Source organism: Populus nigra, chromosome 10, assembly GCF_951802175.1.
Source record: "Populus nigra chromosome 10, ddPopNigr1.1, whole genome shotgun sequence".
NCBI classification, from domain to species: Eukaryota; Viridiplantae; Streptophyta; class Magnoliopsida; order Malpighiales; family Salicaceae; genus Populus; species Populus nigra.
Genome location: NC_084861.1, coordinates 4,713,656 through 4,739,419, shown reverse-complemented (window position 1 = coordinate 4,739,419; position 25,764 = coordinate 4,713,656). Strand labels below are relative to the sequence as shown.

The 25,764-nt window shown below is 35.3% G+C and overlaps 5 protein-coding genes across 20 annotated transcripts; 1 reads left to right on the top strand and 4 right to left on the bottom strand.

The window, feature by feature from the left end:
• Window positions 1–2,584: 2,584 nt before the first annotated feature.
• Window positions 2,585–3,767, bottom strand: LOC133705987 (uncharacterized). Its single transcript, XM_062131474.1, has one exon. It carries the CDS (start codon window positions 3,572–3,574, stop codon window positions 2,702–2,704), a length of 873 nt encoding a protein of 290 aa, XP_061987458.1. The 5' UTR covers window positions 3,575–3,767; the 3' UTR covers window positions 2,585–2,701.
• Window positions 3,768–6,040: 2,273 nt separating this feature from the next.
• On the top strand, window positions 6,041–7,035 carry LOC133705528 (protein PROTON GRADIENT REGULATION 5, chloroplastic-like). The gene is made up of 2 exons (XM_062130785.1): window positions 6,041–6,507; window positions 6,727–7,035. The coding sequence occupies exons 1-2, from the start codon at window positions 6,229–6,231 to the stop codon at window positions 6,829–6,831; spliced, it is 384 nt and encodes a 127-aa protein (XP_061986769.1). The 5' UTR covers window positions 6,041–6,228; the 3' UTR covers window positions 6,832–7,035.
• Window positions 7,036–7,530: 495 nt separating this feature from the next.
• On the bottom strand, window positions 7,531–10,389 carry LOC133705527 (eukaryotic translation initiation factor-like). The gene is made up of 5 exons (XM_062130784.1): window positions 10,109–10,389; window positions 9,792–9,960; window positions 9,569–9,694; window positions 7,962–8,027; window positions 7,531–7,886 (listed from the first exon to the last, which is right to left on the bottom strand). Exons 1-5 carry the CDS (start codon window positions 10,297–10,299, stop codon window positions 7,839–7,841), a joined length of 600 nt encoding a protein of 199 aa, XP_061986768.1. The 5' UTR covers window positions 10,300–10,389; the 3' UTR covers window positions 7,531–7,838.
• Window positions 10,390–12,735: 2,346 nt separating this feature from the next.
• LOC133706036 (large ribosomal subunit protein uL14) lies at window positions 12,736–14,985 on the bottom strand. Its single transcript, XM_062131547.1, has 4 exons — window positions 14,840–14,985; window positions 14,337–14,621; window positions 13,145–13,186; window positions 12,736–12,996 (listed from the first exon to the last, which is right to left on the bottom strand). The coding sequence occupies exons 1-4, from the start codon at window positions 14,850–14,852 to the stop codon at window positions 12,914–12,916; spliced, it is 423 nt and encodes a 140-aa protein (XP_061987531.1). The 5' UTR covers window positions 14,853–14,985; the 3' UTR covers window positions 12,736–12,913.
• A 1,827-nt stretch (window positions 14,986–16,812) lies between these two features.
• Window positions 16,813–23,598, bottom strand: LOC133705145 (uncharacterized). Of its 16 annotated transcripts, none has more exons than XR_009844217.1 (8): window positions 23,140–23,598; window positions 20,139–22,017; window positions 19,688–19,919; window positions 18,415–18,472; window positions 18,194–18,271; window positions 17,936–18,043; window positions 17,687–17,787; window positions 16,813–17,297 (listed from the first exon to the last, which is right to left on the bottom strand). XR_009844217.1 is itself a non-coding variant. In XM_062130259.1 (4 exons), the coding sequence occupies exons 3-4, from the start codon at window positions 21,876–21,878 to the stop codon at window positions 19,752–19,754; spliced, it is 1,908 nt and encodes a 635-aa protein (XP_061986243.1). In that variant the 5' UTR covers window positions 21,879–22,017; window positions 22,899–22,934; window positions 23,140–23,598; the 3' UTR covers window positions 19,465–19,751. The 16 variants fall into 16 exon arrangements, 3 of the variants coding, with proteins under 3 accessions (XP_061986243.1, XP_061986240.1, XP_061986242.1); XR_009844219.1 differs by having other exon boundaries at window positions 17,687–17,744; XR_009844213.1 differs by having other exon boundaries at window positions 17,936–18,271.
• Between the last annotated feature and the right edge of the window lie 2,166 nt (window positions 23,599–25,764).

Below are 25,764 nucleotides of genomic sequence, written 5' to 3'. Positions count from 1 at the left end.
CTGAAGCAGAACACGCCTGGTTAGCAAAATGGATAGGAAAAATCATGAAAGAGGCAAACAAACCAAACAGATAAGCAGAATGATAGTTGAGGAATAGGTATATAAATATAAATGAAAACCGAAACATCGAAAATTTTAACAAGGAAAGTAAACAACCAAGAAATGCCAATAATTTTTTTTAAAATAAAAACCTCAATATGTTCCCAGAGGATGTAGTGGCAACAGTTCCATTAATCTGATTTTAGTAAACGAGAGGAAGAAATCTCCAAGGTTTCCTTCTGGAGATCATCAATTGAAGACTTCACAGAACATCAAAATACTGAACCAGTAGACAAGTATCTGGTATCTTTATTGGTCGAAAGCTAACAACATCATTTGCTGCTGAGAATTCTCAAAGTGATAACATAATTGCCAATTTGACTTGTGCGTTACAGATAAATGTGGATGAAAACTAAACTACAAAAGGTAAAAAGTGCGTGCACACACAAGCATGCATATGCTTGTGTGTGTGTGTGTGTGAGTGTCTGTGAGGGAGAAGATGACAAACAAAAGTATCAACAGATAGAAAGTGCTCGTTTGTTAGCAAAAAAAGATATCAGAACGTGAGAGAAAAATTCATCATTCAAGGTAAAAAAGTATCTTAGACAAGTCATGCAACGCTGCATACAGGATACCAGAAATATCTTGATTTAAATCACAACTATTGTCTGACTCTTTTCTTCTTTTATCCAGGGCACATTTAGAGAAGTCTTCCTTCAGTAGCGTGCTACAGTACTAAACATACATACTACTTAGATGTTGCTCCTGTATCACATCTTCCTCTTATAAACACTGGATCATGCTCCTACAACCTTTTTTTATAAAGCATCTTGCAAGTAGATCACTGAAAGGATAGTCACATTCCATTTCTTTGCACTTTGATAGAAAAAATTGGAAGGGGGACAAAGACTTCAGCTTTCTACAACAAATAAATTAAATAAAGGTTCCATGATACTCAAAGATTTAGTGTTTTATGAGGAAGAGGAATGCGAGAATGGGAAAAGGAGAGAAGCTATCCAGCAAAACAATAGCACCTAAGTTCAACAGTAAAAATACACGAATTGATAAAGGCCATGATCCATCTGTGAATTCACACCATAGAGGTCCTTAAATTTTACCATGTTCAAAATCTGAAAAATTCTAAAGAACTTCTAATTGGCTCCAAACGCATCAAAGAAATAAAAATCACAAAGTAACAAGCTCCACTTCGTGCATTTTATCCACAAAAATAGCAATTTCTTCAACTTGAATGATAGTAAAAAAAAATCCACGATATTCCTGCCTAGAATCCTAAATTCCATTGAAATATACTTTGTTTTGCTACTTTACACGCTGTTAGTGGGATGAAATCTTAATTATTCACAGCAGAACTGGAAATATTCTGAAGCTTGCGGGTATTTACAATCAAATGAAAGAAAATATCAAAATAAACTTGTATAAAATGTTGAACTTTAAACACTTTGATGACTTCAGAGGTTTAAAGAACCAGTGACCATTATCATCAGTTGAATAATGAGAATTACTCAAATGTCATCATTCATAACAACAATATGAAGCAATGAATTTGGGAGGAACACAAAAGCCTCCTTCAATTTGGAGGCCCTCATTATGCCACAGATGTTTAAAACCAATGCCAATAGGCAACCCCAGCAACTGTTTCCAAAATATCTACTTGGTGCTTACCAAATAACAAAGCAATAAGCCTTTACTCACAGGCAGAAACAGATATTGAAGCCCCTCTCAAATACATACATACATTCTTTTTGGCCCTTTAATAACTAAATCCTGTGCCTGCTCCTGCCCATTGGAGTACGCAGAAAATGTTATCGATGCCAACAGGCAACCGCAGCAACCATTTCCAAGTTTTGGCCTCTCGATACCTAATCTATGGAAGCACATGTCAGTAAGGCAATTATAAGAATCAAGGCCTTTTCTATATCCCATATGATTTTGAGACTGTTTCCAATAATTATATCAGCAAATGGTAACATGTTAGAAATCCATCCTGTATGCAAGTGGTCTTGCATCAACCTTCATTTTAACTTTTGGATACAGAATGCAAATAAACGAGCTCAAATTGCTTCAATGTTTGGCAGTCCATCTGTGTACGTATTAGATTACAAAATACATTTTTTTACAGTACCTAGTTGCAGGATAAAAAAGAGGAACTTGACTTTAGAAGCATCTCCTGCTAAACAAAAAGGAAAGAAAAAAATGCCAGCCGATTCTGTTGTAAAATATTAGCATGATGATTAGCTAAAAAGATATGACATTTCATTTGAACAGAGCTTTTATTTTCCTACAAAATTGCACCTGTATGTGGCTGTTCTCATGGTTATGTTATGGCCTCTCATCAAATACAGAGATATGAAAGCAAGTCAAACCACCTTAATTAGTTCCATAAGTTTTGATTGTTTTGCCAGCACTGCTCATTAAACGAAAACGATAAATAAAAAGCTTAACCATAATCATTCACTGATCAAAGGTAATTCAAAATTAAAAGGACGACCTAGTAAACCATTTCTGTGCATAAACAACAAAAGCATACCAGGAAAAGAACACCATTGCCTTATATGTATAGACAAACAATCGATTTAAATTCAATTAAACACTAAAATTTTGTATCGTAAATACATGGGAAATTAGAAGAAAAAAATACACTTCATTCCACCTCAAATTCAGGAAGCGCCCGCATCAAAGCACTCTCAGATTCAAGCCCTGCCAACAAAGGACCACTTGCTTCACCATGCCTCAAATTCGTATTACTTGACAACAATGCAAGCATCCCCAAACTCACAAGAAAGACAATAATTGCATGCCCAACAAACAACAAATTCACCAATGCCACACCCCTCAATCCATCTTCCTCTAGATCACACTTGAACTCAACATTTCCACTTCCTGGCAAAATCTCAATCTTATGACACCCTTTCAAACCAAAAACACCAGTATATAAACACAACCCAGCTTGCAAAAACCAAGTCCCTTTCAAAACCAACCCACAACACAAAAAATACTCGGCAAAAAATGCACCAGGCCTAATAGCCAAATACAAACAACAAAGTCCACAAACAAGACTAAGATTACCACACAAACCATAAACAGCCTCACCAACAAGACCAGAAGTGCCCTCACCAATAAAAGAATACTCTACAAAAAACAAAATCCCACCAAACACAAACAAGAAATTATCAAGAATGACTAAAAGGTCAATGCTATCGCGTAGAACAAACAGAATTGCCAAAACCCAGTAGAGAAATAGAAGCAATGATTGATGCAAGAACGAGAAACGGTAAGTTATATGACCCGTGCTAATAGAGAAGAAAAGAAAGATTAGAGAGAAAGAAGCAATAGGGAGGGCTACAGTGAGAGCATATAAATCAAGATTAATCCATTTGGGATCAGAGAGGTACCATGTTTTGGATCTAAAAAGAGATGTGTTCTTGAGGTAAAGAGAAGAGGAGCAGAAGAGACGTCGTAGGCCAATAGGGAGAAGGAAAAGACTGGCACACAAATGGGTTACGAGAGATGCCATTTCTTTCTCCTCCTCTGGTTTTTAGCTTCTGTTGTATGTTCTGGTCTCTGTTTGATTCTTTTAAGGTTTGGAGAAATGTTAAGACACGACGCGTTCCAACTTGTTCTTCCAAGGCCAGTTTTCAATGTACTTTTTTCCGTTGCAAATTGTAGGGTAGGGGGGAGAAGATGTCATGTGGTCACTTCAACTTGTGGGATTGTCTTAACTGGATATTTTTATAAATTTGTTAGATCATGTATGAATATTCTATTTTTGATCGAATTAGAAGTTAAACAATCTTGATGCAGGAAAGCTGATGGAGGAGACTTTGGGCAAAAAGAAAAAGAAATTTCATAAGAGTATTTGGAACTTGGAAGTGTATTTTTGATAATGTAATATAAAAGTTTTTTAAAAATATTTTTCGTTTTAAAATATATTAAAATATTTTTTTTTAGATTTTTTTAGATTTTTAATATTAATATATTAAAATCATGAAAAATATTAAAAAAAATATTAAATTAATTATTTTTTAGTAATTTTTTTATGTAACAATATAAAATCTGAAAAAAAAAATATTCTGATGGTTAGGTTAGACCACATGAGGATAGAAATCTATTATTTGTAGGAGTATTAAAGTTAAAATCAAAATTAAGAGAAAATTAGCAATTATATTTTGAAAATTTTACTTAAATTTGACATTAAACCCAAAAAAATCTGGAACATTTATGCTGTAAAGTATATTCATTTGGCTGTGGTATATGAAAACAATCTAACATGTCAAACAGGCTAGCAAGCACCGAAGACAGATTATTCTTCATAACAAAAGTCAGTGTAGGGCTAGAGAAGGTCTTCGGAACAACCATGCCTGAGCATGTCGTAGAACTCAAGCTGTTTCTGTAATGAAAGCGAAGGTCCAGTCTACCTGCAATATTTGTGCAGCTCAGAGAAGCCCTCGATTCCAAGAATTGTCACTTCCTTTACAGGGCTGCTAGTCAGGGAAACCAGCAACAAAAGTAATGCAGTATATATAACCAGAATGTTAATTAGGGCTCGCAAAGATTGCCCTGGAAGACGATAGAGTGAGATCTTGCATTAGCTCTTCTGCGGGAGAGATGATGGTTACAGTAAGTCCACAAACTGCTAAGCCAGCCATTACACAGCCTTCTGTTCTTGGCAGCCAATGAAGTGTTAATGAAGAGGCCAAGGACCTGTGGGATCACTGTTATAAAGTGATCTTCTGTGGGTTTTTTTTTTTTTTTTGATAGAACAATTGAGTATGTGAGGATTTGGGATTCATTTAAATGCATCAAGTTCATATAAAAATTAAATCTTTTTGACATACAAAACTAATCAAGAAATGAATTTTACCATTGACTGAAAAAAACAATATAAAGCACCAATTAGTATCCATAAAACTTAGAAAAATTATAAAACTATGGATGTGAAACTTTGATGAAACTATTTTCATTAAAGAATCATATCGAAGGCTCAGTTTCGAAAAGAAAATGCTTCCCTTCTGATATTATATATATGTGATTAATGTTTGAAGAACACTACTAAAATAGCATGCACAGTTGAGAGATTTTCAAACTTGTTTTAAACAACCTAAGCAATATTTATTTCTTTTCTTTTCTTTTCTTGTTTCATTCGATTTTATTACAAAAAAAAAAATAAATCAACCTCCTAGTATTTTACAATAACTTTTTCCACATCTAGTTTGATAATCCATAAAAATCACTCCAGCCAAGATGAATATTGGTTACTCAGTAAGTTGGCTCGGGTGTTCAAGATGTTTGTTTTTCATATATATCAGAGAAAATTATTTTGATGATTCTATAATTTAATTGTTTTTACATTTACTAGAATCAGAAATTACAATTTATATTTTTGATAAATTTAAAATAGACTAAACTACAGAATGATATAAAATGTAAACTGTTACACACTCAATAAAATTTAGAAAATAAACTATAATTCTCCGTGTATATTATCTAGGAGAAGAATGCAAGAACAAAATTCTTGTAAATAAACCAATTTAAATGGGAAAAACCGAGAAATTAGTCTGGAGCCGGCAGAAGAAAGGGTTTGGAAAAAGAAAAATACAGCACAAGCATGTTGTTCACATGCAGCCTGCGGTGTGTGGCATCCAAGAACTGAGGAAAGGGAAGCGCAATTGGAGTTTCCTACCCCGATTTCAATAGTCTTTTGGTCAAATACGGCCAACTCTTTTTTTCCATCATAATAAACTGAACGTTCAGAATTATGCCATCGAAGCTTTTACGTGTGAAAAAATGGTAGAATGAGTGAGGGCCCGATCCTAGCTAAGGAAAGAGACACTAAAATTCTAGGTCATGATTTTCTCCTCTAAAAATTTGGACCGCTAGTAATAACAGGCTTTCTTATGTGTGTTTGGTCGGAGGTCTAAGGAAAAATCCAAGCTACCAGGCATGTGTGGTTCTTAATGCTCCATGAAGCCATTTCTCTCCCACCATCCTCCAATTATAAACCAAAGGCTCTCGTGTTTTACACCGAAAAATATCCTCCCTCTGCAAAGACCTAGAAAACACATACATCACAAGTTTTCTTGTAGAGCAAAAGAAACACACCATCTAAATATCAAAGAGAATAGCAAGAGCTTGAAAGAACTTGGAGCGTTTAGCAGCAGTATTTTTTCGATGGCTACTTCGATTTCTGCAACTGGGTTTCAGGGAGGTTTTGGGACTTCATTTAAGGGAAGTTGGGGTGCTTCAATCGTTGGTGAAGACTATGCCATGTTGATCAAGTCAGTGCCAAACCATGTTGGAGTTGGGAAGCCAGTGAAATTGCCTCCCATGATGAAGAATGTTAATGAAGGAAAGGGTGTTTTTGCACCTATTGTTGTTATCACGCGTCAAGTAATTGGCAAGAAAAGGTTCAATCAGCTAAGAGGCAAAGCAATTGCCTTGCACTCACAGGTATAGTTCTTGTCTCTATCACCAGATTTAATTTCACTAGTTATGAATTGTGGTGTTGGTAGCTTTTTTCAGTTTTTTTTTTTTTTTGGCCACATATTGGCCTTTTATAACAAGATTACTAAGAATTTATCCGCATAATACCCTCAGAATATCGATCCCGAACAATTTAATCAAATTGCATAACTAATATGTTAATATGTCAAATGGCTTTGTGAGCAGGTGATTACCGAATTCTGCAGATCAATAGGAGCAGATCCAAAACAAAGGCAAGGACTGATTAGGTTGGCCAAGAAGAATGGGGAAAGACTTGGATTCCTTGCTTGAAAAAGGAAACGATTTCTCCTCTCGTCTTCTTCGTGTAACACGCTTTTCTAGCCCGCTGCTCATCTGAGGACTTTCAGATGTAAATACTCTCTTCATCTGGGTCCCCTGGAATCACCATGTTAACGACACTGTATTCCTACTTCACTCTTCGTTTTACCTGTAATATTGTCTTTAGATTATTAAAGCTTCATCAAAATTTATACATTGCTAGTGTGACTTTGGACTTCCGGGGGGGAGGGGGCTAGCTACTGCTTGAATTGCTCAAATGGCCTCCAATGAATCCTGGCGCTGAACGAATAATATATTAATCTTAAAAACGAAAACAGTAGTGTGTAAAATTAGGACCAAGTTGAGCTTTCTTCAACATGCAAATTATGTTTTATGCATGTCCTTAATTGACAGTTTTCACGAGACATCTTCATAGCAAGTCGTGCTAGTTAGAGTGGTCTAAATTATCATTCAAACAACTTTAAAAGCTAGCCATGCTACCATTTCTTGCTAGCTTAGAGGGGGCATGTGAAGCAAAAACAAAGTGATACACTGGCACGTTTTAGATCAAGCACCTCGCAGTTCCCAGCGGCCTTCCCTTCAAGGTTACTGCCACCGATCACAAGGAATTTCTTTTCTTTTTTCTTGTAAATCCGTGCACCCATTATGCTGCTGCAGTTGGTACGCTCGTAAGCGATAAAGGCATCATGGTTTCAAAAACTAATAAATCTCTTTATGGAATAGCAAAACCCAAGTACAAAAAATGATTGGAACTGTAGAAGTGGTGTTTCTTCTGCCAAGTATATTGGGCACAACAATATCTCTCAACAGTACAGATTGCTGGTAAGTGTATAATACAATACTCTCACAAGCTCAATCTTGTCTAACACCAAAATTAAAGGAGCATCATCATGATACCATCCATTAAGGATTTGTCATATCAAAAATACATTTCACTTCTTGGTGTGGAAACATGCTAACAAAACCACACTGCACGTCGCACGACAGTCATGGAGTGCTTACACATTGTATCGGCTTTTGGCATTTCTTTCCCTTTTGGAATCATCCTGCAATTACCAAAATAGTAAGATTTAAGAAGTAATTTTTATTAAAACCAGAAACTACCAGAAAACGAAGATTACATGGAAGCTGTAGGTGATCTTGTCATTGACGTCAATGATCTCCTTCCACTTCCTGCCAATGCTCATCTAGGTAACAAAATTCAAATGTCAGAACCCCATTATACCGGAGTGCAAAAGGGAGTGGTGTGAAGGGCTCCTAAACTTCCAAGCAAACGAGGGAAACAATAACTGATAAACATGAAGCATTTAGGGAGACAACAAGTGACACAAACAAGGCAAAGAACAGCATGTCAGTGGGAACTGGTTTCCAGTAGAACTTAATGAACCAGTGTATTAAATCCCAATGAGAAGTTTCAATTTGAACATTGTGTTATGTTCAAAATAAAAGAGATGTAAACATGGAAACTTGTTTTGACAATAAAAAAGCCAAGATTCCAACTTGCTGTAATTGAGCTAAGCGGTAACAGATCCATAGCTATTTCATCTAGGCTAAAGCATCAAAAGAAAATCGCTGAATCAGTGTCAACTAGCTGTCATTAGATAAGGTGGATAGCAAATGCATGTCAACATGCAAGAACATGAGACTGCATTCGTAATGGCACAGCATCCCTTCCCACAAGCAAGGAAAAGCTCTGGAAATCACTTGGGAAAAGACCACAGAAAATAAAGGAGTGGGGAAGGAGGTTCTGATAATTGTTAAGCAGAAATACAGTTTTTTGCTAAAATTGTTGTGTATTGCCAAACTGCCATCCAAACACTACCTAATTAAATAGCTTTACTGGAACCTTCAGCTCGCCATATAAACCTAAATTATAATCTACCAGAAAACACACATATACATAATGAATACATAAGAGATAAAAGGTGAAAGAAAGTGTCAGACTCAAATGAAAGTCAGCAATCTAAGCACATGTTTTTTGGGAGAATAAATTCTAATCATCGGCATGCTTTACTATATCAACCAAGGATTACTGCACTCTCAGGAACAGCATTCAACTCTTGTAATTACTCAGAATTCTTTGTCAGATTATATGCAGAGATGAATGACAGAAATTAGCAATGACAAACAGCTTGTGTGCTTCAGATAAACAGTCATCCACATGTGCTAAAAACAGTATGCAGTATGTGTTCTCCAGATAAACCATTACACAGATACAGAAACAAAGAAACAATCCTGAGCTGCTAGCCACCCATTGTCTACTTACATAATTAGCCATTATAAAATCAGCCATTGCCGAGTAAACCATCCATCAATATTTGTTAAATCAAGAAACCATATATATAGTCATCAAGATCCCCCCGTTTACATGCAAACTCTAATTATTTAGAAATATTAAGCGAATCAGTATTTAGTCTCAGACATATAATTGCATGTTTCACTTCCCAGTCTTTGAAACATGGGACACCCAAAAAGAAAAAAGCCTCGATATATAAACCAGAGAAGGCGGAAGAAATTTCCATTCACTGTAGGCAAAGAAAGCCAAGCACACCTTTCAATGAAATGCATATGATGTCTAAGAGCAGGTTCTGTGCATGGAGCTGGTGCTTAAGGGACAATATAAAGCATTGAAATATTGGAAAAAATGTTATCTAAATTCAAAGGTGCCAATTATATACGTTAATCTGAGAGAGAGAGAGAGAGAGAGAGAGAGAGAGAGAGTGACAACCTGGGCAGCCTCATTGGCAGCAGCTTTAGTCCACAAAGCAAGTTTATCCTGCCTCTGACGCACGCTTGCAACCACACCACAAATCTCATCAGGTTCATCAAATTGCTCCCCAATCAAAGCCATCAACTGTCCAATCATTTATTAAAAATAAAAAATCATGCTAATATTAAAAACAAAGGTGCCCAGACCACAAAAATTAAAGAGTGAGAGGCAAGATGATTACAGTTTCAAGCCACATGGTATCCAAGTCGGCCTTTCTGCTAGAAGTAACAGACCACTTGCCTCCGCTAGCACACACTGGATCTTCCCATTTGGGTTCAATCCCATCTTTAAATAAATGGAAATCAGCATTTCCAGGCAGCTTGCTTGGCTTAAATACCTGTTCATACAAACTGCAACAAAAAAAAAATTGTATAATTAATCATTAAGCAAAGCCCCAAATAAAAATTAAAATAATGAAAAATCTCAATCAATTAAATAAAGATCTAGCAATAGATATAAAAAAAATTCAAAGAGAATATGGATAAAGGAAATACGTGCCACCAGAATTCCTCGACGGTGTCGAAGGAGTAGACCTTGCGGAGACAAGTGCCCCAGGCGGCGCCTTGTTTGGATTGATTGTCGAACCAAAAGGTCCACTTCCTCTCAAGTTTATGCGGCTGCGGCTGCTCGGTCACCAGCTCTCCTGTTGTTGGTGCTGTTACTTCAATACCAGCTTCATTTGCCGCCATTACTAATGATTTTTCTGCTCCTGGTGAGATTTTTTTTCCTGCAACTGCAACGCCGAACGAACGGAGGGTATCTGTCCTGGTTTGTAATAATTGCCCTTATATTGGGCCTTTTTTATTGGAAAAGTGGGCTTTTTGAAGTTTTTGCTAAGCCCAGGTTGTTAGGAAACCTTCTTCTTCTTTTTTTAACTGATCGGAGGAAATAACGCTAACCCAGTATCCACAACTCTGTCTATTTAAGTTAAACCCAGTCACATATATTAATTTATAATTATATTAAAATTGATATTATTTACGTGATTTAAATAAATAAGAATGATATATATTAAAGTATTATATTAATTTGTTTTTGGTACATGTGTCTTCAGTGGGTACTTCTAGAATATTAAAATTATTTTTAAAAAAAAATAGCAGCAATGCTTGTCAACAAAAAAAAAAATTAAACAACTATTATTATGCAAGAGTATAAATAACTAGTTTTGTATTGATATTGTAATTATTTTTTGTTTAGAAATATATTAAAATAATATTTTTTTATTTTTTAAATTTTATTTTTAACATTATCATATTTAATAATATTTAACGGTTGTTTTTAAAAAAGTATTTATGTAAAAATATAACAAAATAATATAAAATAGTTTCTGAACCTCAATTTAGAGATCAACCAGACATAAGTCCTGGGTTGCATAGAAGTTATTAAACCTAATTTTTTTTATTTTATATTAAAAAAATTACATTAAAAAAAAAAAAGAATAGTTTCACCGAGCAAACTAGTAGCCGGTAACGTCCCTGCTGGACAAACGACCATGTTGCTTGTAACAGTTTCACGTTTTAGCAGTGTTTAATTTAATTAGATTATCTGGAAAGAGAAGGAAGAAAAGTATCAGAGATTCATAAATACTTGCTCAGTTTTGCTAGAGCTTGCCACGGAAAAGCTCGAAGCAAAGCAAGCAGCTATCTCTGCATGGCTGCCACGCCGCCCCGCTTGCCTTGCCTAGCTCGCTAGCTAGCTCAATTTACATTGACGCAACGGTTAGCCTGCGCTGCATAGACAGAGAAGTAGAAAGCAAGCACATGATCAGATAAAAAGAAAGAAAAAGGTTAAAAAGGTACAGGACACAGCAGAAACAAGAAACTGATGGCTAGGGAGATTGAGAAGGATTCACTAGCAAGGGAGGCACCTTTTGCGCCTGCTACTTGTGAGAGACCTGTTCGGGATGATTTAGATGATAAAATCACAAAGCCTCGTAAGTTTTCTTCTCTTTTATAGTCATTCTTCATTAATAACATTTGTGATGGGGAAATTTCAAAGTCGGAGTCTGGAGCTAGAGATGTTAGCCAGCTTGATCATCTTTCTTTTCTTTTCTTTTCTTTTTTATAATAATCACAACAGAAGGAGATTCTTGACCTATAGTTTTGGGAAAGAGGGGGGAGAATAGAAAGCCAGTTCTCCATTGAACATGCAGTTCTCTATAGAAGGCTTCCTTCCTGTCTGAAGAAGCTAGACGACGATATTTCAGTTTGCAAATGCTGCACTGACGAAAAAGCTCGAGAAACACAAGAAGAAGCCTCCCCCCCGTCTTTTTCTTCACAAGAGGACTCGATGGTGACATGATAAGAGGGGGAAATGTGGTTTCTAAAAAACATATTTTCTGGGAGATGGATCAAGAAAGTAGAAACGGTGACTTGATTCTACTTCACATGCTGGCCAAGATGCCCCAAATAAAAGAAAATTGATATTTCAATCGATAGGAAAACAATGTGCGAGTTTACCACCATCAAACGACTTCTCATCTCCAAGTGTTTTCTCCATTTTCTTTTTTTTTCAAGTGAAAAATTAAAAATTGTATTTATTAAAAGAACATCAAGAACACAACTAATATATATATAAACCATATTGATCTTTTTGTATTTATGATTATCTAACTATAAAAATACTATTTTTTTTCATTCATATTAAAAATTATAAAAACAATTGTGCTTGACTTCTAAAAAAGGAATAACATTTTATATTAGGCTTACAATAATAAATAATAAATTATGACACTTATTAAATATGAAAACTTAAAAAATAATCCAACGTATTATATTGCTAAAAACAATGAAGAACAGTGTATTATATATCTTCTAATTTTCTTAGCTGGAAAATAGTGTAAAATTTACAACGTAAAACGGTATGTTTTTCAATTTCGGCGTATATTTGAAAAATAATTGTAAATTGACTGTTTGATGAAAAGTTACAAATTTGAATCTGATTTTTCTTTTTAACTTCATTATTTTAAACAACTCCAAAAATTTCATGCGCTACTGTTTAACAATGGCAACTGAGAGAGCACGGCCCATGAATCTATCAGAGACTGCAGATACAGATGACACGAAGGATTGAGCTTTTTTTATAGGAATAGAAATTTAGATGAAAAGCTGCCAGAAAACTTGAAATCAACACCAAAATTATAACTTTCTTGCACAAAATCCATAAAGTTCATTACTGCATATAAAGCTCCAAACAAAATTTAGTCAAAATCACAAAAACACAACTAAAATTAACCCTACAAAAACACATAGGACTTGACGACAGTATGATTCCCAAAGAAAAGGAACAGATAAATTAAAGCTCTTAAACGATAGCATTAGCTGCACTTGCAATCCTAGGCCAAAGATCAGCACACTCCTTTCCAATTGGACCGGTAATTGCTGAGCCTGAAAGAAACAGCAAAGGGAAATGTGAACCAAAAAGAAACAATGCAAGCAGAATTGTACATCTCAAAGCCCTGGAAGAATGGTGGCTGTCATGGACCCAGATGTTAAGTAAAAAACTAAGGGTTGCATACAAGTATTAGCTCTGTACCTTTCATTTCTCCTTTGGGGTTCACAATGACACCAGCATTATCTGCCAAAAAACAAAAAAGCTTCTGATTCAGGAACAAACAGTTATTTTTTAAAATCCTTCGAGAAAACAGACATAAAAATAGCCTACTACAGATATCAAATAGCAGAGTTGTGATAAGGTTAAATTTTACTTTTGCAATCTGGTGCAATCAGAAAATCCCATCCCCCCTAACAAAATAGATACATAACCAAACATGATGCAGATATTCCTAATGACTATCGATTAGAGTGGAATTGTTGCAACATCAAAGAAAAAAATCATTTTCAAATGTATAAATGCTGGGTCCAAATGGAGCAGATATGCAAATTAAAAGACTCGGCATATCTGTAACGAGGGACACAGTCAATTTATCAGACAAGTAACTGTATCAACCATTGTATTTAGGAGGATACCTGACATATGCCTGGTAACATGTCATGTTAGCCTACCAAAACCACTGAATGAATTAGGCTATGACGGCAATGAATTCATCTATTGGTAGAGATATGATCAAGTTGTTTGAATAATTAATTAACATACAATAACCCAATGCAATACAGAGAGACTTCTAACTAAACTAAACATAATATGCATGGCCCAGACTTGACAGGGATGATGACACAAAATTACCATCCAGATTGGGGTAAGGTGAGTAAATACAATCTCAGTGGGTAGGGGAGGAGAAGAGAAACTATAATAAAAAAAAGCTCAACATCACATCACCAGTGATAAACCATTCAAACACCACTTCAGGCATGGACATTGTTGGAATCAGTTCAGATAGAGAGCTTCCATGAAAGAGTTTATCAAATTGCGAAAAGTGTAATTCTAAATAAGAGATCACACTCGATAAATATTCGATCAAGTTCAATATAGCTGGGCTCAGGTAGCGTCATATTATTAAACGCACACAAACTTAGAAAGGAGATACGCATGCATCATGACGCTGGTTACCAGCAAACCCTATTTCAACAGACATGAGAATCTACATGTGTTTATTTATTACAAAAATAGCCCTGAATCGAATGTGTAATATAAAATTTCAAATTATAAACAAATAACACGCAACCAGTTAAAAAGAAAGATAAAATATAACGCAATGATTGAAAAAGAAGAGCAATATCAAAATAGCAAGACACCATATCAGAACAAAAGAGGGGAAGAGAATGACCTTCAAAATACATGAAAACACCATCCTTTCGGCGCCAAGGCTTACGCTGCCTAACAATGACAGCAGGCATAACCTTCTTCCTGAGATCAGGCTTCCCCTTCTTGACAGTGGCCATTACCATATCACCAACGCAAGCAGAAGGCAAGCGGTTCAAGCGACCCTTAATTCCCTTCACGGATATGATGTAAAGGTTCTTAGCACCAGTGTTATCAGCACAGTTCACTGTTGCTGCCACTGGCAGACCCAGTGACATCCTGAACTTGTTACCAGCTGATCCTCCACGTCCTGTATTTTCATTCAACCCACCACCAACAACAACAAGAACAAAAGTGTTAAGGATCTAACTATTATGAGAAACAAAACAAGAGATCTGTGATGATTTTGACTGTTAGCAGATACAAAGCAAGAGATCTGTGATGAATTTGCTCTGTTTTGTGTCATTTCCTAGGAATTCAGAGAGAAAAGAAAAAGTAGAGAGAGTAAGGGGACGATAGAGAACTGACCTCGCTTCGACATCTTCGACTGCTGAAGGGAAATCGGAGAGGGAAGTTAGGGTTTGGGGACTTTATATAGACGGCTTTCAGATTTAGGGTTTTTGTATACGGGCTTTCATATTTCCGGTTATGTCCTTGTTAGTAAATAAAAGAGGGGCCTCGTCAAATCGTGAATAGAAATACAGACCCGATTCAGAGACCCGGGCCCTATTCAAAATCCTGGGCCTGGCTCCCTTTTAAAGCCACTCTTCCTGCGATGCCAAAACTACCCCTCCCAGTTTCTATCCGACTATAAGGCAGTGTTTAATATTGAGGTTCATGGCGCTTTAAAAAAAAAAATTAATTGTTTTAATATATTAATATTAAAAATAAATTTTTAAAAAATAAAAAAATATTATATTAATACATTTTCAAGCAAAAACACTTTAAAATGTAACAACTATTAAATTTATAAACATGCACTAAATCTGATCTTATTGGATATATATGGGATATACCTTAGCTAGCTATTTGACTTATATTTCTTCAGATTCCAGATATTTTTTTTCAACAAAAAAAATTAACATGTAGGCTTTTTTGACATATTTTTTGACATAAAAAAAATTAAATGTTAATTGAGAAGTTTATGCACGTATCTGATTAAATAAATAAAAAATTATATGTATCAAGAACAAAAAAAATCATTCACGATAACTAAAAACATATTTGAAAAAGTCAAGAGACAGATATAGATCAAGATATTTTATCTCGCAACATGATTTATTTACCAGATTCTATTCAATGACTTTGTTTGTAAGTATTTTTTTTAAAATCAAATAATAGTAGAAATAGACATATATATAAAATTGATTGAATAAAATTAAAAAAAATAAATCTATAATAAAATATAAGAAAGTGAACAATACACGTGTATATAAAAAACTTGAACCTTTTATTGTTTTCTACAATAAAAAAAAATGGATATAAGAAACATTGCCTCTGGTTATGTGAAAAACTCAATCTCACACCATCATTATTATTAGTTTTTCGTTAAATATATTTCTTGAGAAATTTATCCATTGAAGTATTTTTTCAAAAAAATTGATATATCTTATTTTTATTCATATTTAATTAATGTTTCATAGTTATATTGAAATTTATTATTTATATCAATTTAATGTTTGTTTTTCCCACTGTGTTAATGAGGAATTTTTGAACCTGCCCCAAGTTTTATAGAGAAAAAGATTATTTCTCACGAATCCAATAAACAGGAGATGGGGATGGAAAAGTAAAATTCATCTTTAATCATTAAAAAAAAAAAAACTAGTCGTATTTGAATTTGTAAAACAAGCCTATCCAAATTTAATAATTCAACATTGAGAATTAATGTTTAAAAATATATTTAATATATCAAATTAATGTTTTTGTAATATTTTATTATTATTTTGATATGCTAATATAAAAAATAAATACTGGGTTTTGAAGGATTTTTGAAAAATAAGAAATTTGAAGACAAATGTATTCCAATTGTTTTTTTTTCACATGATAAATTAGTTGTAATGTAAACACTACAAGTAATCTAAAGGGTCAATTTATTGATGTAAGAGACTTTTTTTTCAAGTCAATATTAAAAAAAAAATTATTAAATTTTCTTAAATACACTAAGGATATGCAAGGGAAACTCCGTTAAATGGTAAACCAGGTAGTGCTCTAGTTCGTTTTCATGATTTTCCATGCTCTTGATTCATGTAAAGCTTCTGAAAATAGCTCCACAGACATAGCTCGGGCGAGGCTCATGCTCCTATCTTTCCAAAAGTAGGGTCATTAACTTCCTTTTGATTCTTCAACACCAAGTAAAACAACCTAAAACAAAAATCACCACCATGGGAGGAGATGATGCCACTGATTTTTTTAAGAACAGGAGTTCCTTGTCTGCTTGAATTTAGACCCAGATAACCGAGCCATTTCGGTAATTCCCCTAGAAATTTTAAAACTTTCGAGACTGGTATAGAAGTTATGGTCTAGTTGACGTGAAAAATGAAATTTTGTGAGAAAGAAAGCAGGGAGGAGACATTGACAAGTTTACATGCTACGAGACTGTCCCTTCTCACTGTAATGCAACCCTTCTGTGCTATTTCGAGATCCAAGCATTCTCCTCGTCAAATTAAATAATCTTTACAGAGCATGCCTTGACAGGCAGGCCCAGCATTCAATCAACCGATGAACGGAACCTCTTTTATGGTCTGGATAACATGGTTAACTTGAGACAGTCGAGTCATTATCCTGGAAAGACAGGTACTTTTTGCCTGTCAGATGCAGGGGCAAAGACTTGCTATGCAAGCGGAATGATCGAATCTAAAGCGTAGTTATTGGGAGGAAGATGCCTGATCACGATAAGCTTGTTTTCCATGTTTCAATATCTGACAAGAAGGTGCCTGCCTTGATCATGAAGATTTGCAATGTAATCTCCCCTGCACCAGAATAAAAACTGTCCCAAAGGACAAGAGTTAAAGACAACCTAGAGAAAGTTCTCTATAATACGTTTGGCAGAAAATTCATGCTACCTATTACATCCTCGTGTTTGGTTGAATACAAAGCATTGCTACCCAACTACGCAATATACATGACAGGTAACTAAAGGTGACCAGTAAGGAAGAAAGGATTCAGCAACCATAACAAATGCCTCAAACAGTTCCAATCCAGTTAGTATTCACTTGAACTCAAGCGTTCATATATCATAATATTCTGCGCACCATTTATAATATATAGTGAATGTAACAAATGAAAAAAAAGAAATTTAAGGAGTCAAATCATGTCCAGGTATAACAGATAAAGTGATTAATTAATGAATAAGTTGCTCCAAATTAAATCTCCTACCTACTCCTGTCCGGCTACTTTCTTTCCTGGTTCTGAGTGCTGCCTACGTTTACAGAAGCTACCAAGGGAAGATGAAAAAGTCAGGAGAGTTGCCTGCAATGCTAAAAGAGACAGCATATTACTGTCGTCCATTATAAGGGGTGTGCCAGGGAAAATAGTTGCTAGACACATCTCTTCCTCGATTAATACGTAGCGGGATTTATTATATTTCAACCACTTATATTACGGTCAAGAAAAGTAAGAACTTACCCAGTTCTTTAGTGGACAAACCGATAAATTCAACTTGACGCACTGAAGGACCACGGAATGTATCAAAAATTCACCAGCCAGATTATAGAAGCAGAGAAACAAGTCTCACTTGCATCCACAAAGAAACAATAAAAATAAAGTACAGAGGAGATACACTGCCATGATTGTTCAGAGAAAGAAAAAAAATACAATGCATAGATATATTCATAGAAGATAATTAAATGGGTGAAATAAAATCTTTAGGCTTTAACCATGTACCACTTCATGCGAGCTTTTGAGATCAGTCCAGCCATTAACTCCTTAAGTTTGCTCTGGAAACATCTAAGGCAAAGGATGCTGCATTTCACATTTCCCATCACATTCGATGAATTATCTTTTGATTCCATAGACTAGACTTAATAGTACCAATTTTTTTTATTAAAAATAAAACCTGCAAAAGAAATGAAAGAAAGAAAAAAGCTGGAAGGGTCTAAGCTTACCTTGACTTGTTGAACCTTTGGAGCATAACTGGCCAGGCCAGGTCAAGCCAACCTAAGGCTGTATAAAATCAGAGCCTGGTTGAAGATAAAACAACAGCATAACATGCACTACATATAAATAGGAAAGTTAAAGTTGCAACAGTACTTTCCCAGTTGGCCCAAAACAACATGGGCATTAGAATGACAATATCATAAACACACACAACACATATATAGGAAAGTTAAAGTTGCAACTCAACTTTCCCAGTTCAACAAAACAACATGGGCATTAGAATGAGCTCTCATACTTAGCAATGAGAGAAGCATAACCTAAAATAGAAACATGCAGGTTTGCTTGTGGAATCCCATATCATGATTTTACCAGGAAATGTGAAATTGAGCTTTACAATCTATATCTTTTTTTTTTTTTACAGAAATTAACTCCTGAATGTGATCACACACCTACAGGATGAATTACTGCATGCTAAACATGTTATTGTTCAACACGCACTGCTTAAAATGTAGAGAGTTAGAGATTGAATTTTTTTAAAAGGAGTATGAAAAGGACAGATCTACACTTGTATGTTAGCACTATAACACTACGTAAATAAACAGTAAATACAACAAAGCTAAGCGGAAACTGCAATATTGCATTTTAGTTTGCGAGTACAAATGGAGTTGTGCTTATACCCAGAAAAACCAATTGGCTCTTTAGGACCACAGATTTAATGGGTGTATAGCATATGATTCAGAAGAGAAAGACTCTAATAAAAAAAATCACCAGTGCAGATAGCAACAGTTGGAGTTTACATTACCTACAAATGCAAAAAGTCTTCAATCCGTATAACCGACAGGTTTCAGTTCATGATTGGGAACCATGCAGTAACATGAATCATCATGAGCCACAAAAGGATCTCAGTTATTTCCACTTGAAAATTAATAAATTTAACCGCTTAATTTGCGCTCTTGTGGAGCACCATGAGTTAAGCTATTTACAAAGCACATGCCACCATATACCCTAGAGAAGTGCATGTAACAGCCAAATACACCAATCCGAATCACCAGAAATAATTGCCCTTATGAAATTATTTTTTCATAAAAAAATACTTTCATAAAAATAATTGTACAATCAATCATAGAATAGAGGTTACATGAGTTTCTTGACCGAAAGTCAAAGGATAACCAATCCCAATCACCAGCAAGAACATTATGATCCTAAACATTCTATCAAAACAAAAGACTTCAAAAAATGAACAACCTACTTCATGTATAAATTACTTAAATTTTGACTTACAAAGTGCTGTGATACAGTAGGGGAGTTACAACTAGATCAAGCTGAACCACAAATCTTCCTTATGTCAACTCCTGTACATATTTTGGTTGGAGACTGGGACTTTTTGGGTATGGATAAATGCTACTGCAATTGAGAAGGACTGCAGAGCTGACAATGTTGACTGAAAGTGCACAAAATACAAGCCATCATGGACATTCACCATACTCATGGGGGGGGCACCATTCTCTGAACCCTGAAAAATTAGAGTAGGGTCATGCTTAGATTAATACTTATAAAAGAATCCACAAATTGAGGAGAAGAAACAAAGAAACTAAACAAATTTTGAAACAAAAATGATTTATATAAAAAAGGAGCAAATTCTATCAGTTGCTTTGGCTTATATCCATTGAGACACCACTAGCAACGGACACCTTAAATGTTATGGATAAAGCCTTTACAGAATGTGGCTCACCTCTATGAACAAATCAACTAACTTGCACTCCCCTTGCGCATCTGCTTGAGATGAAAACTCTTTGTGGGCTGATCTGCTTTTAAGTACTGTTAATGGACAGCCTAGGTCCCAGCCACCACAGTCACAGTGTCCACCTGATATCCACCTATCAATAAGACTAGAAGGACCACCATTTCTGGTCCTTGGACCTCCGTGAAGACCAGCTGGAATGAGAATATCAATGCTTGTTGAGCAATCACCACTATCTTGGGCACAACAGGCAGGGAGCACTGAGGATTTCACATCTTCTGCTTGTGTTACAGCCATTTTCTTGAGAAAATTCAAGCCCCAACCTCCAGCCTTCTCCTGACGCTTTTCAGGAAGATGATCTTTCACCAAAATGGCAGCCAATTCAAGATTTGGTGGAAGATGATTTTCTAAAAGATTGGTGCCACCAAGTGCATCGATGTTGTTATCTCTCTCTTGAAATGGCTCCCAAGAAGAATTCTCCAGTATGGCACCGGATCCACCAAATCTGGAGTTAGTTCTCCTCTTGGATGAGTTACTGGTCCTGAACACTTCTGCCACCCTGCTTGACAATCCCTTGTTCTTCCTGAGGTCATGGCTTGAACTTTGCCACTCTCCCACGTAATTTTCATAACCGAATAAAACAAATTCTCTCTGCGTGATTCTTGAATTTTTTGGGCAAAGAGCAAAAGAAGTTGACACCTTCATCTTACCTACAAGGTGCGACTCTTTATCATGATTCATATGTTCCTTTTGGGAACCTTTTCTTGAATGGAATAAATACACATACTCCAGAGACTTATCATCTGCTGAATCAACATTATACAAGTTAGCCACATAGACCAATTTCTGATTGTCTATGGAGAAGACAAAATGTGGGTTCCCACCCTTCCATGTGCATTGGAGGGTCCCCTGAGTAACAGTAGCTGACGGAGAAGAAGAAGACTGATCAGAACACGTAGAGTTTGAGCTCGACATAGAAATAAGCCTTTTGTGCAAAGTCTCTGATCCAAATTTATGGCTTCCAGGAATTTGTGCTTCTTCATCAAGCTTGTGTGGTGAATAACTACGTAATCCACTAGGAGAGTTCATCAGATTAAAACATATTGGTCCTTTAACCTCGCTGGAACTCACTTTCTCAAAATTGGCATCATCGCCATATGAACCATACCGGAGCAATAAAGGACTCTTTAGTATATTCACCATGCTCTTGCTACCCATGATCGAACCAACAATCCACTGTTCCGCTGGGCTAATGACCACATTCCCAGTCCCAGCTAATGGACAGTCAAAATCAAACCTGGCCAAACCATATGTATTTTCACTCCCAGTTTTAGCTATATTCAGGCCATCAGAGAAAAAACCCATGTTTCCCAAATCCAAGTACATAGAGGCATTGCATGGAGCCGACTGAGAAGTGCTGGCATGTATAAATTCTAGGCAACGACGAAGATATTTCTCATCGATTGTTGTTATATGCTTTGGAATCCAATTGTCTAAGACATGAATGCCTCGAAGGAATGAATCTTTGATGCAACTTTTACTGCGTTGCAATTGCTTAACTTTTAAATGCAGATAGTGATGTGAATATACCCTTCTCATCACCCTCTCTGATTTTGATTGGGAACAGTCCGGCTCATTGTCACCAGATAATTCTCTTCCATGGTTCAAGCTATGCAATGAATCCTCTTTACCCTGGCCATCCTTTTGAGCATTGGCAGATGTATCATCCATCTTGAGCCTCTAATCTAACAAAGCAAACCAATGGCAGACAACTTTGTTTTCAATCATCTGTCTCCAACTAGTCGATATAAACTTGAAAGCTCCAGAATCATATAAGCCTCTTATTGCCAAGGTCATATCCCAAAGGAATCTGAAAAGCAATTTGAACAGCTAGCATCAGTATACTGCAAAAAGAAGCATGCATGAGAAGAAAGCTAATACTCATACATTTCAAATCAGGATCTCCGAAAAAATCAAAACAATTAGGAAAAAAGAAAACAAAAGGTAAAAATTCAAAATCATTAGTGGTGGTGAAAAAACTGATAGGGAAAGCACATAGAAAGAGGCAAACCGCAGGCATCCATGTTGGCTCGAATATATTGCTTGTAATTGAGTAAATCTTGAAGCTTTCACTTTTCTGCCACAATACCAATATCATAGGGCTTTCCTTTCTTGATGTTACTTAACTTTGTTTCTCACCTCAAACAGGAAATTGAGGCAATACAAAGACGTCTTGTGACAATTAACAATGTCAATATAACTATCAATATCAGAGTTATAATAGCAAACAATACAATTTCTTTAGGACTCTATGATTGTGATATTGATTCTTAGAGAAATAGAAAAACAAGATTGCAATTTGCAAATGGGAATTGCATAAAAAAATAAAGAAATAAAGAGGAAGAGTAAGAGTAAGAATTACAAGGAGAAAAGGAACGAGCAAGGTGCCTCTTCCGCGGATGTTACATAAAATAAACTGAAACTGAATCCCACAGAGTGATAGAGAGAGGAAGAAGGAGTTCACAAATCACATACGTGTTCAAGAAAAATTACGGGGTTGACCCAAATTCAACAAAAAGGTGTAATTGCAAAACACAAGGCCAGCCCTATGAATCTAACTACCTCACTTCAATTCAACAACACTCTTCTCAGCCAAACAGGCACCTTTTATTTGTTTCCTTTTAAATTCACCTTACTCCAAATTTTAGTACAGAAAGAAAGTCTAAAAATGCTTGAAAGGAAATCACTGACCATTAAAGAAAACTAATATCTCCCTTCTTGCACCACCTTTCCAAGAAACAAAGCCAAAACCCAATTAAGAATCAAAATCACAAATCCAGCCAACAACGTAGCAACTTAAAAGAAATGCTTAAACAGATAAACAAACATCCAAAAAAAGTAGCAAACTTTAAATAGTCGCGTGTGTATATATAGTAAATAAAAAGAAATAGAAAAAGGAATATCAAGCAAGATACCAACTTTTGCTGCTTACCAGAAGAAATGGATCCAAGGACCAAAACCCACATAAATCACACTCTGATTTCCAAGAAAGCCAAGAACTTCCATTTTTAGGCTTATCTTCAAAATGAACAAGCAGCCAAAGAAACACGTAAAGAACACACCAAAGAAGGGGGGGAAATGACTTCACAACTGATCCTCATACAAGGTTCTAAGCATAATATGTCTCTCTTTAACCAAAAAGAAACAAAAGATGTGTCCCTGAGTGTTCCGAGAGAGAGATGAGAAACTTAACCGAATCAAGGTAGTGGGAGAGCTTAACATTGAAATGTGGATGTAAGCCACGTTTCTCGTTGAATTTTCAGTGAGTCCCCCCAAAATCCATGGTTACGTGTAGGACCCAATTTTTTTATTTTCTTATTTTCTTATCGTGTTTGCAAAATTCTAATGTAGGACCCAGTTTGTTTTTCTCTTCGTTCGCAATATTTTTTAGGCCATTTTATTTATACAGAGTTACAGAACACGATGCCAGACCCTGGATAAGGACCTCTTGTGCTGATTATGGCAAGAGGAGAGAAGGAAGAAAATAAAAGATGAGCTGGTACCCATGATAGCTACAGTACTTTCCCACTATATCCCATCCCATTCCTGATTCCACCATGGGGGCCACACACCACATGGCATAGAGGTCAGCAGCATGAGATTAGAGGAGAAATATGCCATTTTTCTTTTGTTTTTTATTTCTCCATTGATTTTTCTTTTCTTTGTAGGATTTGATGATTCGCGGAGAATTTTAACTCACGTGAGAGAGAGAGAGGTGAGGCAAAAGTAGATGCTCCTCCGTGTTGTAGGGCTAACATGCCTCACTCAGTCACTCATATTCTGTTTGACTGTTTCTGTTGCCATTGTGAACGATTCTACTGCAGGGGATGTTGGTTTTATTGCACTCGTGTTCTTCTTACACGCTTATTTAACGCTTAGGTGGCGTGCATTTTTTATTTAGTATATGTTGTTATTTAACCTCTAGCTCACGCTAATGAGTGTTAAACTTTTTTATTATTATTAAAATTTAATTTGATATAAAAAATAAAAAATATATTATGTTAATATTTTAAAAAACAAGTATTATTATATTTTCAAACACCCTCTTAATCATTTAGGGTATTTGGTCAACCATGATTATTAAAAAATTGAATTATTTTTTTATATTTTTAATTTATTTAAAAAAAAACATCAATTCAATTGAAAATGACATTGCACCTCGTTAACGTTAACAGCTACGTAGCAAAATGACTTGATTGGAACTGAATCGATCATAAGATGAGAGGCTATTTTAGCTCATGACTTCTTCATCACTACCACTAGATTCTTCATAGATAAGAACATGCAAACCACAGTTATTATTAGTTAGATGGTCAAAGAATTAACGTTAGCAGTTGACAAGATAACTCAGTCGTGTTGCTGTGTTGAATTATTCAGTCTTTTTATTGTATTTGGCCATCTTTTAAACTCAAATGCCCCCATGGAAAAATTTTGAAATCATGAGCTCTTTGTCAGTAAGATTTAAACTCTTAGCTATTTATTTATTGATTTTTTGATATTATATATAAAAAATTATTTTAATTTAAAAATTTAACGTGTTATTTATTTGATGTTTTAAAATACAATTTATATTATTTTTTAATGTTTTATAATAAATTTTAGGATATATTATAGTAAAATTATCTATCAATAGTTATATTACGAATAAAAATAGAGTGGAGAGAAAATTAAATTTGGATGCATGAAGAATTATAACAACATTATCACCTGGATTTAAAAATATTTTATTTCTTAATCAATCAATCAATATAATTCTCCATAAAAAAAAAAACATAACTTTTCATTTACTCAAACAATTATACTGCCTGGCGTGTCTTTGATGGAGAGCTGTGTCATATAAACAGGAGATTAAAATAATGAGGAGTGCGATTATCTCCACTGCATTGTCTAATTTCTATTTCTAAATCATCTGGAGGAACTATGTGATGTGATAAAAGGTAAATCCCCCATTGACAGAAGTGGCTAGTGGTCTCTAGCTAGGCTGAAATTCAGTGGGTGTAATCATGTGCTGTGAGTTGTGACAAGGAGACTGGCACCACCACTTGGCCTGCAAAGGATCTTTCATGCAAACTCCCCTCCATGCCTTGTGCAGAGAAAAGATTTCGATGTTTAATTATTGATTTTATGAGGAATAGACAGAGAATTTGGCCTTGGGCATCCAATAAAATATTAGTCATGCATGGGATTTTTAGTTTTTTTTTTTTAATTAACATAGACATTCAAATCAGTTTGCGCGTACCTTGACTAATCTCACGGGTCTTAAAGCTAACGACCATGTAAACCTCTAATGACTCTGAAAGGACTTGAACTTTGTAATTATTGAAAAGCAAACTCAAAATCTGACCAGTTAAGTAAATCTAAAGCTCAAAGTAGATTTTTTTGTTGTACGAAATTGAAATGTCATTGTTTTTTTTTTATCTAACATTTGTTGTACCAATTAAGTAAATCTTTATTATTTACTCCTGAATCTTTAATCATAATTTTATTATTAAATTCAAAAAGCATTCTCAACATACCACACCTCATACAAGAAGCGCGACAAAAGCCTTCACCGTCA

What these genes read in the sequence shown, in the direction of transcription:
- LOC133705987 (XM_062131474.1), bottom strand. Translation starts at nt 3,574, where the DNA reads ATGGCATCTCTCGTAACCCATTTGTGTGCCAGTCTTTTCCTTCTCCCT.
- LOC133705528 (XM_062130785.1), top strand. Translation starts at nt 6,229, where the DNA reads ATGGCTACTTCGATTTCTGCAACTGGGTTTCAGGGAGGTTTTGGGACT. An exon ending in CAATTGCCTTGCACTCACAG is followed by an intron (nt 6,508 to 6,726) that starts GTATAGTTCTTG and finishes CTTTGTGAGCAG; the next exon opens with GTGATTACCGAATTCTGCAG.
- LOC133705527 (XM_062130784.1), bottom strand. Translation starts at nt 10,299, where the DNA reads ATGGCGGCAAATGAAGCTGGTATTGAAGTAACAGCACCAACAACAGGA. An exon ending in ATACCATGTGGCTTGAAACT is followed by an intron (nt 9,695 to 9,791) that starts GTAATCATCTTG and finishes ATGATTGGACAG; the next exon opens with TTGATGGCTTTGATTGGGGA. An exon ending in AGATCACCTACAGCTTCCAT is followed by an intron (nt 7,887 to 7,961) that starts GTAATCTTCGTT and finishes TGGTAATTGCAG; the next exon opens with GATGATTCCAAAAGGGAAAG.
- LOC133706036 (XM_062131547.1), bottom strand. An exon ending in TGTTTTCATGTATTTTGAAG is followed by an intron (nt 13,187 to 14,336) that starts GTCATTCTCTTC and finishes GTTTTTTGGCAG; the next exon opens with ATAATGCTGGTGTCATTGTG. An exon ending in CCCCAAAGGAGAAATGAAAG is followed by an intron (nt 12,997 to 13,144) that starts GTACAGAGCTAA and finishes TGTTTCTTTCAG; the next exon opens with GCTCAGCAATTACCGGTCCA.
- LOC133705145 (XM_062130259.1), bottom strand. Translation starts at nt 21,878, where the DNA reads ATGGATGATACATCTGCCAATGCTCAAAAGGATGGCCAGGGTAAAGAG. An exon ending in TAGTTGATTTGTTCATAGAG is followed by an intron (nt 19,920 to 20,138) that starts GTGAGCCACATT and finishes CTAATTTTTCAG; the next exon opens with GGTTCAGAGAATGGTGCCCC.